Source organism: Oreochromis aureus, linkage group 4 (assembly GCF_013358895.1).
Source record: "Oreochromis aureus strain Israel breed Guangdong linkage group 4, ZZ_aureus, whole genome shotgun sequence".
Taxonomy (NCBI): domain Eukaryota; kingdom Metazoa; phylum Chordata; class Actinopteri; order Cichliformes; family Cichlidae; genus Oreochromis; species Oreochromis aureus.
The window spans coordinates 33,459,022-33,471,415 of record NC_052945.1 but is presented as its reverse complement, the minus strand read 5'-3'; the positions used below and the strand labels follow the sequence as shown (position 1 = coordinate 33,471,415).

At 40.2% G+C, this 12,394-nt stretch overlaps 2 protein-coding genes across 2 annotated transcripts in view; one reads left to right on the top strand and one right to left on the bottom strand.

The window, feature by feature from the left end:
• Positions 1 to 1,067: 1,067 nt before the first annotated feature.
• On the bottom strand, positions 1,068 to 8,382 carry coil (coilin p80). The gene is made up of 7 exons (XM_031739747.2): positions 8,068 to 8,382; positions 5,009 to 5,999; positions 4,823 to 4,912; positions 3,113 to 3,160; positions 2,898 to 2,967; positions 2,505 to 2,593; positions 1,068 to 1,450 (listed from the first exon to the last, which is right to left on the bottom strand). The coding sequence occupies exons 1-7, from the start codon at positions 8,316 to 8,318 to the stop codon at positions 1,403 to 1,405; spliced, it is 1,587 nt and encodes a 528-aa protein (XP_031595607.2). The 5' UTR covers positions 8,319 to 8,382; the 3' UTR covers positions 1,068 to 1,402.
• A 1,523-nt stretch (positions 8,383 to 9,905) lies between these two features.
• scpep1 (serine carboxypeptidase 1) overlaps positions 9,906 to 12,394 on the top strand; it is an 8,879-nt gene continuing 6,390 nt past the window's right edge. The window contains exons 1-5 of the mRNA XM_031739742.2: positions 9,906 to 10,045; positions 10,248 to 10,387; positions 11,452 to 11,541; positions 11,792 to 11,947; positions 12,080 to 12,154. Of these exons, the coding sequence (XP_031595602.1) occupies positions 9,985 to 10,045; positions 10,248 to 10,387; positions 11,452 to 11,541; positions 11,792 to 11,947; positions 12,080 to 12,154 (522 nt within the window). The 5' untranslated portion in view covers positions 9,906 to 9,984. The remainder of the gene's footprint in view (positions 10,046 to 10,247; positions 10,388 to 11,451; positions 11,542 to 11,791; positions 11,948 to 12,079; positions 12,155 to 12,394) is intronic.

Here is a 12,394-nt window from a genome sequence, read left to right as displayed (position 1 = left end):
CTGTCACTTTCCTCCCGCTTTTGACGACAATGTATACGACTGTATGGAAGCCCAGTTTGGCCAATAATAAAAGACCTGTATGAAACACAAGATTAAAATACTAAATCATACCATGTAAGACTATTTACCCCACACATGAAAACTAAGCAATAAGAATTTTTAATTAACATTGGGAAACAAAAAAGTCGACTTCATTTAAACATAAAATTAATATAAATAGTATAAATTAACATAAATATTGGCTACTATAACTGAACTCTGAACTAACCACATTGTAAAAAAAATTTTTAGTATATGACTGGCTTCCAGAAAAGTGAATAAGAAAACTTAAGAATTGATGTATTATTTGGAAACGGTAATATTTCAAGCGGAAAAATACTGCTAAAAAAATTAAAGGAACACATAAATCACAGGTTGAATCTACAGGGTGGGCCATTTATATGGAGACACTGTAATAAAATGGGAATGGTTGGTGATATTAAAGTCCTGTTTGTGGCACATTAGTATAAGTGAGGGGGCAAACTCCTCAAGATGGGTGGTGACCATGGTGGCCATTTAGAATAGGAAGAGGGCCAACCAATAAGTTTGATGTGTCACATGGCTCTCTTCCTATTGAAAAAACAAAAGTTGTATCCAAGATGGCCGACTTCTAAATGGCCACCATGGTCACCACCCATCTTGAGGAGTTTGCCCCCTCACTTATACTAATGTGCCACAAACAGGACTTTAATATCACCAACCATTCCCATTTTATTACGGTGTATCCATATAAATGGCCCACCCTGTAGATGAATGAAATGTTCATGTTGAAAACCTTCACTGATATACATTAGGTAATTTGTTGAGAACAAAATGACAGCAGTCAGTGAAAACACAATTGTTTAAGTGCTGGATTTGGGGGGGAAAAGAAAATCACAATATTAGTTAGAGTTGAAGAGTGTCTGTTTTGTTAATTATCAGCATAATTACATTTTAGGTTCTACACTTTTTCAAAATGCATGCTGGGCAAGGTCTTTTTGTTATGAAATAAAACAGTCAGATAATGTTATCCACAAAACATTGCCCGCTACAATTTTGCCCTCATGTGTGGCTGAGGATGCAGTTTTTTTATTGGAAAAACAGTTTATACAAGACTTATCACAGTCACATCTCTGTACAAAAAATAAAACAATTACAGTGTGCCCCAGTGCTCATCTCTTCAGCTGATTTAAGCATAAAAACCATTTCATCTCTAAACCCAGTTTAAACAGAGCTGTTAAAAATATGCTAACAGAGAAGCACAGATAATAAAGTTTAAATGGACTAGAATCAAAACCACTGGATGTTTTAGTTTTTAAAAGATAAGTCCAAGTCATTAAAAAAATAACTATGTGGGTGTATGAATTCACTCTTTTTCTCAAACTTAAATGATGAGTCTTGGCTCCAGCAGAGACTCCCACCGTTCTGTCACCTATAAGAAGAAAGTGAACATGTTACTTTAAGGACTAGTCAAGTGACAAGATTTGTTTATATAGCACAATTAAAAATAAGAGCTGTGCAGCTAAGAGAACAGAACAATGTAAGACAATAAATTCAATCGTGTCTACGATGATGTAGACCAGCAGGCAAGCACTGTCTGGGTCTGACAACACTGGAGCACCACAAGGGACTGTGCTCTCCCCTTTCACACCACAGAGACCTGCCATCTTCAGATGATTGTTGTAGGATGGTAGCTGGATGCATCAGTGGGGGCGATGAGAGAGTACTGGGCCGTGGTGGTCTCCTTTGTCAAGTGGTGCGAGCAGAATCATCTGCAGCTCAACGTGACAAAGACCAAGGAAATGATTGTGGACTTGAGAAGGACCAGGAAACCAGTGACCCATGTTTCAATCCAGGGGGTCGAAAATAAAACTTGTAACCACATAATTTTCACAGGGATTAATAAAGTACTTTGATTTTGATCTATTCGGAGTGTAAAGGCTTTACAAAAACCAAAACAGCACTTACCCACGCAAATACTTAAAAACAAACAGTAAAACCTTAAAATCAATCTCAAACTGACTGGCAGCTAAGACGAGTGATATGTGGTCCTGTTAACTCATGGAAAAAAGAGAAATGTCTAAAACAATCAGACCTTTTGGGGTTTTTTCTTTTTTGGGGGGAGGGGGGTAATAATTTATTTTATTTTTGGGGGGAAAAAATAATAAGAATAAAGTAACATGACCTAATGTATGTAATGTAAAAAGGGTGACAAAGGGTCACACCCACAGAATTATCACCCTACTTAACATCCATACGTATATATTTAGCCTCTTAAGGTTTTATTTTGCTCTTATCAATGTCACATTCAGCAGCAGCATATTGAATCAAGTAGCTCTGATAAATCTGCTGTGCACTATGTGACCAGCTCCATTAAAAAACAGCAGATTTAAAGCACACCCACACTGGCTTTACTTTTAGCATCTTTTACACTACCTGTGGCTTCAGAGGGTTATTAACAAGAACATAGCCACATAAAGTCTTACCCAAGACCCTCTGGACACAGCATACTCCACCCTCTCAGAGCCATCTGGATTTTGATAGACTAGATCAAATTTTCCAGGTTCTACGGAAGCTATGGAAGAAGCAACAAGTTAGGAATCATTAGAAACAGAAATAAATTAGGAAGGTTAATTCTTAAATCTCTTAACTTCTTCTGAGAAAGTGTTCAGTTCTCTGAAAAATAAAAGGTTTTTGCCGTAACGTATTATATATCACTACCAGTGACATGACCAGTCTAATTAGGTGCTGACAATTCAAAGACATCAGGAGTCGTCTTTTACATTTTGATATAATTACTGACAAGACACATTATTTAAAAAAAGGCATGATTATACACAGTTATGATATTGTATATCAGCGGTGAATTGATCTCCTACCTTGAGAGACATTAAAGAGTTCAAGTTCAATCTGTCTGTTGATTGGGTCAAAGCTCACAATCTTTCCCTCCTAATATAAACAGAACCATAGTTGGTCATGGAGTACGAATAACAGTTTATACCATAGTCTGTATTAAATAAGCTTTCATTACTAACATCATTCCAAGGTTGTGGCAAACATTTTTGATTATGTCATCAGAACTGACTGCACTCACCTTGTATTCAGATACCTCTGGCGTGTAGTTTTCAGTTAGCTCCAGCAGCTGCATATAAACACATAGAATTAAGAAGTGAATGCAATTCACTTCATTTTTATTTATATAGCTTCAAATCACAACAGCAGTCGCTTTAAGGGGGCTTTATGCTGTAAGGCAGAGGAAACAAGAGTACTCTGAGAGCACAACTCCCCTCGAAGGGCGAGGGCTGTAATACAACTGTGTTGCTTTATGATGTTTTTATTACAATGCATCGGAGAGCAACTTAGTATCTTCCCCAAGGAAATTTGACATGAAGCAGCCAGCCATGTATTTATTTTATTTTATTACAATATGCCCTGATAATTATAATATTACCCAGCTTTTATAAGAACACACTGATGTCTGACCTTTGACCTTTAAGCATTACACACTAAAATGATGTATTTTATTATCTTTACCAATAAAATTGAAGCAGAAATGGCCGAAATCTTTGGTTTCAATAAGCTGTAAAAATGTGAGTGTGGCAGGGTGTGGTTTGTGGCTCAGCCGCAGGGGACGGGTGGAGCAGCGGGTTCAGGGTGCAGTGTCAGTGGAGTCTGACACACACCTGAGCTCCATCATCTAGCCATGGCTCCCGGATAAAAGACATGTTGGGACCTGAGGTGGGAGGTGTGTGTGCTACAAGCAACTGCAGGCAATTATGGGCAAAATAACCACTGGTGATGCAAAGTGGACAGGATAAACAATCCTCTGTTTCCAGGTGAACAATTAAAGGACTACCTATGAAAAAACGCTGGTGATTGAGATATGAGCTACTTAAATATATTAGTGGGTTACCTAGGCAACTGAAATACTCAAAGGTGACCTGCAATCAGCTTCAAAGATATGGGCAACACAGTAATTGCTTCCAGCAGTTTTAAACAACATAAAAAGCTGCTAATAATGGGTTCACAAAAATCTTTGTAAGACATGGTTCCTAATTCTTAGTGACTACTACCCATAGTGGTTAGCTTTTGAACCACTGTAGCTAACGAGCTAGCCTCTAGCTAGGCAGGGCAAACTACTGCTATTCAGTCACAGCAGCTTTTTTGACTTCTCTCTAAAAAGTTGCAGGGGAGAAAAAAAACCCCAGAGGCTCACTAACACTGTATTTGCTTAGAGAACTGTGGATTTAAACATTACATAAAATACTGTACTGTAAGATAAACTCATGGCTTATATGTCTGTGAAGCATTTTCATTTTTCACATAAGTTTACACCTGAACATAAAATCTTTGATAACTGTTCCCCCGCCCCAAAGTTAAGCTAATTTTGTGTGTTCTACAGTATATTAGCTACAACAGTGTACTACAGCTGATAAGGATGTTGAAAAAACATGGTGCAGAAAGCTGCATCTGATCAGAAGGAAAAGCCACGCAAACTTGGAAGAGTTGACCTAATTTGTACAAACTGAAATGGCTTGCAGCGGACAGATGCAAGGTCATCGATGGCTACACCCTCATGCAATAAAGAGGGAGTATGTTGTATTGTAAGACGGCTGATCAGCCTGTTTCACTAACTCATCTACAGAAGGCAAAAAATTATCCCCCCAAAAATTATGAGATTATTTTCAAAATCATCAATAGTAATTTTTTCTTAGTGTAGCCCTAAAACTCCTTTAGAACAACACTATGAGGGCTAATAGCTTTCATTTTTAACCTGGAGACGACTGCAGCTTACAACACCCACCTTAAAGGCAATCCTCTGCCCCACCTGTGGAGGAGCAGCTAACAGGGGCATGGAGTTGTAGTCCTGCTTGGGTACACTTACTGCTTCATTCTATAAATGGAGACAGAAAGTCAAGAATGGCTTTTAATTCATTTTAATTAAGAGCAGATATTACATTTACATCTTAGGCTTCAGATGCAGACAAACCTGGAGGATCACTGAGGTGTTGGTCAGTGAATCATTCTGGTAAGACGGCTCTGTGGCTCCATTATAGCTGGACCCAAAGCTGCTACTGTTCCCTCTGCTTGCTCCTCCTCTACCTCCACCCCTAACACTTGCTCCCTGACCACCGCCACATCTGGCTTTCCCTCTGCAGCCACCTCGCCAAGGAAACTGAATACCTATGCCACCTCTGGGCTGCTGCAGCGGCCTTCGTATCACCAGCTGGATCTCGTCTTCACTGTCCGAGTTGGCACCCTTTGCTGCTGTATGAGACGACTCCACTATGCTGGCGGTTTGTTCCGGATTATCGTTTGTAGGCTGCGGGGCTGAAGGAGACCGACTTGATTCTGAGTTGGCAGCCGTGGATTTTAAAGGTTTGTTTCTAGGCTGGATTTTGACACTGGCAGCCTCATCAGAAGAAGACTCTGTTTCTGAAGAGGATGACGATGACAGTGGAGGTTTTTTGGGGGCAGGTTTTGTGTTTGATGGGACCTTGGAGGGAGCAGGAGTGGAGGTGGGTGCTTTTGTTGTTTTTTTGGGTACGACATCTTCATCACTGCTGCTACAACTGGAATCTGAAGAGGAGGCTTTTTGTGGTTTTGGTTTTGATGCTTGGAGCTTCTTGGTGCTTTTACTCGGCTGGCTGACGGTAGCAGTAACCTTTTTTCGAAAATCAGCTGGTTTGGGAGAAGCAAGAGCACCTTTTTCCTTTGGCTTCTTTTTCTTCTTCTCTTTCTTCTCTGTGGGTTTTCCTTGTACATTCTTATTCTGGTCATCACTTGCCACTAGGTTGGCACCGTCTGTCATTCTGTCCTCGTTATTTTTCTTCCTCTTTTTCTTCTTCCATTCGACACTCACTCCATTTTCTTCTGGCACAGTGTCTTCTGTGGCTCGCCGTCTCTTTCTGCCGCTTTCACTTGCTGCATCTGGATGACTGCTGTATCCATTCAACTCATTCATCCAGCTCACCTTCACCCTAACACAAAAACAGAACACATCTTAAAGGAAGAGTTGAACATTATACGAATGGATTTATTATGCCAAATTTACTCGACACAAAAAAAGGTCAATTTCTTGTAGACTGGGAGATGCTGCTGAAAGCTCTGGGTTAGTTCTTGATGAAGTTGGCAGTGCACTCAAATGACCCTCAGACTCAAGATCTCAGTCCAATAAGTCACCTTTAAAGGTGACTTATTGGACTGAGACGTGTGGTAGTGTGGGAAATCTGCAGGAACTGCATGATGCTTTCTAGTACCATGTTAAATCTATGGAACAAAGAATTCAGGCACCTCTCAAGACAAATATATACTGTGGGAGTATATATTAATTTGAGAGAGCCTGACTCAGTATCTCTGTATGTTAACTGTGCCCATTTCTCACTGGGTACTCCAGCCTCCTCCCACACTGATTCTAAATTGGTTGTGTGAATGTCCGTGTGAATGCGTGTCTGTCTCACCGTGTTAGCCCCGCAACACACTGGCAAACTATCCAGGGTGTACCCTGCTTCTCACAGACGGACAGATGACACAAATGACGTCAAACCTGTTTACTTACCTAGTTATCCAACCCTTACAGGAAGTTGGAACCTTAAGTTGAGACACACTCTTGATGACACAGGGCTAACACTGAGAAACAGCAGGCAACCACAAAAGCACATTTAAACCTACACATGATTTAGAATCAGCAGTTCGCCCAACATGCAGATCTCTGGGTTGTGAGAGGAAACCCACACAGATCTGAACCCCAGAACTGTCTCACTGTCAGACGACAGTGCAGAATACTGAAAAACTGACTGTTGTAAAGCATATAGCATTGTATGTTGTAGCTTTTGAACTAACAAAATGAATATGTGTGAATTTAAATATTGTGTTCCTTATGTTAAGACTTAAACTTAACAAACTTTAGGTGTGTTGGTCATTTGAAGTATCTTACATAGGTGCATACTTCAAATTAGGTGCAAATTAGTACAGACTCAAGACTCTGGGGTGCCAAGAGAATAAGTGGTGCCACAAAGTTTGAAAAATGAAGTCTTCGTGAAGTTTCAAATCCACACTTCACTCAATTGCCCTGTGCCAAATACGCGTATCTCATTTTCGCAAACAAAGCCTAAGAATAGATAACACTGAAAGGATGTTTTGGTTAAATTTTATTAACGTTCTTGTTTCTCTTATATACGGAGCCCCTCTGATGACATGGTCCAAAAAATAAATAAATTATGGCCACAAAATACTACTTCGTGGGCACGAAATGGGTATAACGTGTGCATGAAATGCTAATTTGTGGGCACGAAACACTTGACTGATAACCGTGATCCTTCCCAGGCCCTTGCAGTTGGTTGACAATAAAATCTATCCCGGTGTCCAGGTCGTACTTACGTCTGTAAAGCAACTGGGCTCTCAATATACTGTTTAAATGTCTCTCCGTAATAATGGTTCCTTGCATTGCCAGGCTTTTCAAAATGCATTTGTAGCTCATTCCCAGCCTAAAACAAAACTCAATCATACTGTCTCTGTCCATGGTGTATAGGTTTAGCCTACTCTTATGCTTATGTCTCTACGCAGCTGTCCAGGAGTTGTATCAATATGATGTGCGCACGTTATCTATTTCGTTGCCACAAATGCGTAATTCGTTGCCATGTTATACCCAATTTGTGCCCACAAATGAGCATTTCGTGCGCACGTTATACCTATTTCGTGCCCTCGAAATAGTATTTCGTGGCCACAAATAAGTATTTCGTGGGCACGTTATACTATTTCGAGGGCACGAAGTAGTATTTTGTGGCCACAATTTATTTATTTTTTGGACCATGTCATCAGAGGGGCTCCGTACTTATATGACGACAAAGGGTCTAAAAAATTATGATATACCGCGCCATGATCCAGTTTTTTGTTCATACCACCCAGAGGAAGGCTTCGGGAATACCAAGCAGCGTCCACATGGTACTGAGCTGAGTGTTTAGAGACATGCTGTAACTAAATAACTCGTATTACATATGCCAGGATCTGTCAGCGCTTTGAAAGTTACAACTAACAAAACACGCGCACCTGACGCTGTCGTTGTCCCGCACCACGTAGATGCTCTCCGTGTGCGGCAGGTAGCAGTCTTCTATGAACAGGCTGAGGATGCTCCCGCCGCTGAATTCAAACTTCTCCCTGATGACGCTCTCCAGGTCGGCCACCACGCGACACACGTTTAGGTCTACGAGCAGCCAGCACATGCGGCAACCGACGACAGCCGGCGGCGGGTAGTCAAAGTACAGGCGCAGTCGGATAAAGTTATTACTGTGGGAAGCCATGACGGCTACAGTACCAAAACACCGGCTGTCGTACTCCCTCTGCAAGCTCAAAGACGACACTTCCGCCCAGGCTCTTCAAAATAAGAGTTCAAACCCAAACGTATTTCCTTTCCCTATTCAAAGAAAAGAGTATTATAGTAATAATAACTCTTTAATGACAACTATACCCATATCATATTAACTTATCATAATAAAGAAAATAAAGACATTCTTTAAACTTTTTTTTTTTTTTTACAACAGGTGAATATTTGTTTAATTAAACATTGATTACAGCTTAGCATGACAATTCGGCTTTCCATACTGAATACACTAAATAAAATGCTAATTTACCGAGTGTATATTTTACTATTATTTTATTGTATTTTATTTCAACTGCTGTGAAATTATTTCCTGCTGTAAAATTATTTCCTAAATATGGGAGAAATAAAGTATTTATTATTTCCTTATTTTAGGTCGATTTTTTGAGAAAAAAACGTATTCGTATGACTTTTATTTAAATTATCAGTTTTCAACGGAAGTGAGGCGCACGTGTTTGGCGCTGTCAAGACCCTCGTTTGCAATATTGACCTCTGCTGGCGTGGAGGAAGGACTGAATTATTACAGAGCTCCATCGCAGCCAAATGATCGACAAATATTCACCAGAGGCTCTTGTCGTTAATTGAAACTAAACTCAAACGTAACTAAAAAATGACTTGAATAAAAGCTTATCTTCATTCTTCTTGGGATTTTTTTTTGTTAAAGTCCTTAAAACTGACTTTATGACTCATTCAAGCATTAAAAAGGCACTTAACTAACGGGTTGAACCACTGGTCTGTCTACACATAATAGACAACTTATATCAGCATGGTTATCAGATTTTCCTTAAAAAACGAAAAAGAAAAAAATTAGGACCAAAGAAGAAGTGGCAAGCCTAGAACACTGTCCACATCAGATGACCAGTTTCTGGAATCCATGTCTGCTAGAAATAGGAAAAATCCAGCGAGACCTGGAAAAATAAAAAATAGACATATTAAGACCTTGATCCATCTATTCTTGGCCAAACTCTTGTCGGAAATGGTCTGAATGAAAAGGTCGCTGTAAGCCATTCCTAAGGAAGGGTACAGGATGGAAAGGCTGCAGTATGTCACAGTACACAAAAACTGGATTGAAAATGAGGGGAAACAAGTCAAATCTAAAATGGTTCAAACCATTATCAGCGTGTATGTCTCTGTAGGACACAGAGTAGGAGAGTCACTTTTATCCCTACAGCAGTTCTGCACCTGAACTCTGAGCCTTTCCTACCTCTGTATTAAATAGCCTCCTTGCCGTTTCTTTTATAACTGAAGTGCTCACTTTGTCTGAACTGTGTGCATTTATATTGATGCTTTATGTCAGTGTTCTGCCTGTTTTAATTGTTAATTGCCCCTTGGGGATAAATATGTTTCTGGGATTTGAAATGAATGTTAGATCAAACTCATCGTCTTTTCTTCTTTTCTTTTGATGTTCATTGAGGTTTTTCAGAGCCCTTAAGTCACTTTACTCTTTCCAGTGCTCTGAGGTTATTCTAACTTTACTTTGTGACGCAATATTTAAAAAAAAGTGTCGGTCAGCTGACCACGGGTTTGGTCATGTGACTTCTCGTTGCAGTTGAAATTATGCGGACCCTTTGGAGCTAGACACTTTAACGATGGGTTCCTTCCGAGTAGACTTTACTTTGTGTTTCTTACTCAGCGTTGTGCTGTCCAAAGGTAAGATATCCGCACTGTGGACGAGGCTCTTACAGACTTCTTCTCGGTTTTCCTACCTCTCGCTTTGACTTCAAAACGAAAGTAACGTTTTGATCGCTCATTACAGACTGGTTTATTGTTTCTAGTAGAATGACGATGTAACACTGTCACACTGTAACCGAACACCAAGTTAACAAAGTGGATGTGATTGAATTCTGCGCAGGGCTCCCCTCTGCTCTGGCGAGCAAAGAAGCCTGGAACTATGTGGAGGTGAGAGACGGGGCCCACATGTTCTGGTGGCTCTATTATGCTGACAGTGTACAAGCCCAGTACAAGGACCTGCCTCTGGTCATGTGGCTGCAGGTAGGACGTCATGATTTTTGTTTTCCACCTTAACTGGGCTTCCAGTGATGTCAGCAATTTAATCAAACTCCAGATTCGTCCCATTTACGAATATTTTACGCGTGTTTAGTTGTTTAGTATCAGTCCGATTACGTTTAGACCAAATAAATTGTCAGTGAGATTTTCTTTTTACACAAATAAATAAATTGCCTAAATAGGAATTTAAACTGTGAATTACTAACTTTGCCTGCAACTTCCCCCGAATTGTCAACCACGACCTTATGCTGACAGCTTAAAAAGTTATTTTTCATTTAGGCAGTAGGCTGTCTACAGTCTGTACCTATAATACCTGTTGAACACGGTCTGTAGGGTCTTATATATTTTTGTAGTTCATTCAAGTTAAAGCATGCAGAAGTTTTTTGTACTGGACACAGAGAGTGATCCATCCCCAGACACTCAAGCTTTCAACTATTAGTTGGAGTAAGACTGGAAAGTGGGGGTCAGTCTTGTCTGCATGTTTCTGAGGGGGAACAAAAGTCCACAAAACTAATAATGCTTCAAGTATTTATGTCTTATTTAGTGATTCTCATCCCATATCAAATGTCTGTCTTGCCCATTGTATTAAATACTGATTGAATAGTTAGGTCTGTAACAAGTCTGTGACAAATCGAGCACATGCATGGTTGCATTCTCAAACATGTGCAGCATCATGCTACCATTCCATCTTCCTGTACAGTGATGTCTGCAGGAAGTTGTGATGTTCACAGATTGTGTCCCCGTCTGATCAAATGATCAGGCCTTTGGTTAAAAATGGAATGGTGCTTAGACTGTAGGAGAGGTGGTAAGAGTGAGTAATGGCAGTGTTGTTTTTACTTCTAACTACAAAAGAGGAACAACTCTGGTCTAATTTTAAACTTTCTACCTTGTGACATTGTATTGCATTATTTTTCTGATCCCACCCCCTGCCACCAAAAACAAACAAACAGTAATAGAGACGTGTACTTTAATGGCTCATTTAATACGAATGTGGCTTGTGCCGAGCTAAATGGCAAATATAACAATGTTTACCTGTGTGTGTGTTTTAGGGTGGCCCAGGAGGATCTGGAACTGGCTTTGGCAACTTTGAGGAAATTGGACCCTTGAACAGAGATCTAGAGCCCAGAAAAACAAGCTGGGTAAAGATTTATTGTAACTGAAGAGTTCTTCAAAGAAAGTATAAATGAATAAAAATGCAGATTAGCATGCTGACATGTAGTGTGTGTGTGTGTGTGTGTGTGTGTGTGTGTGTGTGTGTGTGTGTGTGTGTGTGTGTGTGTGTGTGTGTGTGTGTGTGTGTGTGTGTGTGTGTGTGTGTGTGTGTGTGTGTGTGTGTGTGTGTGTGTGTGTGTGTGTGTGTGTGTGTGTGTGTGTGTGTGTCACCTTTAGGTCCAGGCAGCCAATTTGTTATTTGTAGATAACCCTGTGGGCACTGGCTTTAGCTACACAGACAGGCCAGATGCCTATGCTACCAATGTGTCCACCGTGGCCTCAGACATGCTGGTGCTGCTCAAACACTTCTTCTCAGAAAAGCCTGAGTTCCAGGTATGTCCATTATTGCATTTTTTTGCCTGTTTGTCAGAAAGATGGGCTCATCAAACGTTGTCTAAACACTGAAGTGACTCCAAAACACATTAATATTAAAGGACCTAAAGTGTACTGTTCTGTTCTTTTCAGAGCATCGCCTTCTACATTTTCTCTGAGTCATATGGAGGGAAGATGGCAGCTGCTATCTCCTTAGAGCTCACCAAGGTGAGGAGACTTATTTTTGGATGTTTCTGTTGTTCTTGGCACAGCATTCAGTTCAATGTGAGCTCACTGCTATTGAAAAGTCCCAGTGCTAAAGATGTCATGTGATAGAAAAGGGAAGTAGAGACAACATGACATTTAAAGGAAAAAAAAAAAACTGTCTGACAGCTTGTAAAGCCTTCTCTTCCAGAGAATTAAGCAATAACTTTTATTGTAGTTTGTTTTTATTTTTTAGCTGGTCAC

Excerpts from the sequence above, each read along its gene's own strand:
- coil (XM_031739747.2), bottom strand. The coding sequence starts at position 8,318 with ATGGCTTCCCACAGTAATAACTTTATCCGACTGCGCCTGTACTTTGAC. Across the intron at positions 3,161-4,822 it reads GGCAGAGGATTGCCTTTAAG|CTGCTGGAGCTAACTGAAAA; the intron begins GTGGGTGTTGTA and ends GTTTATATGCAG. Across the intron at positions 2,968-3,112 it reads CAGAGGTATCTGAATACAAG|GAGGGAAAGATTGTGAGCTT; the intron begins GTGAGTGCAGTC and ends TGTTTATATTAG.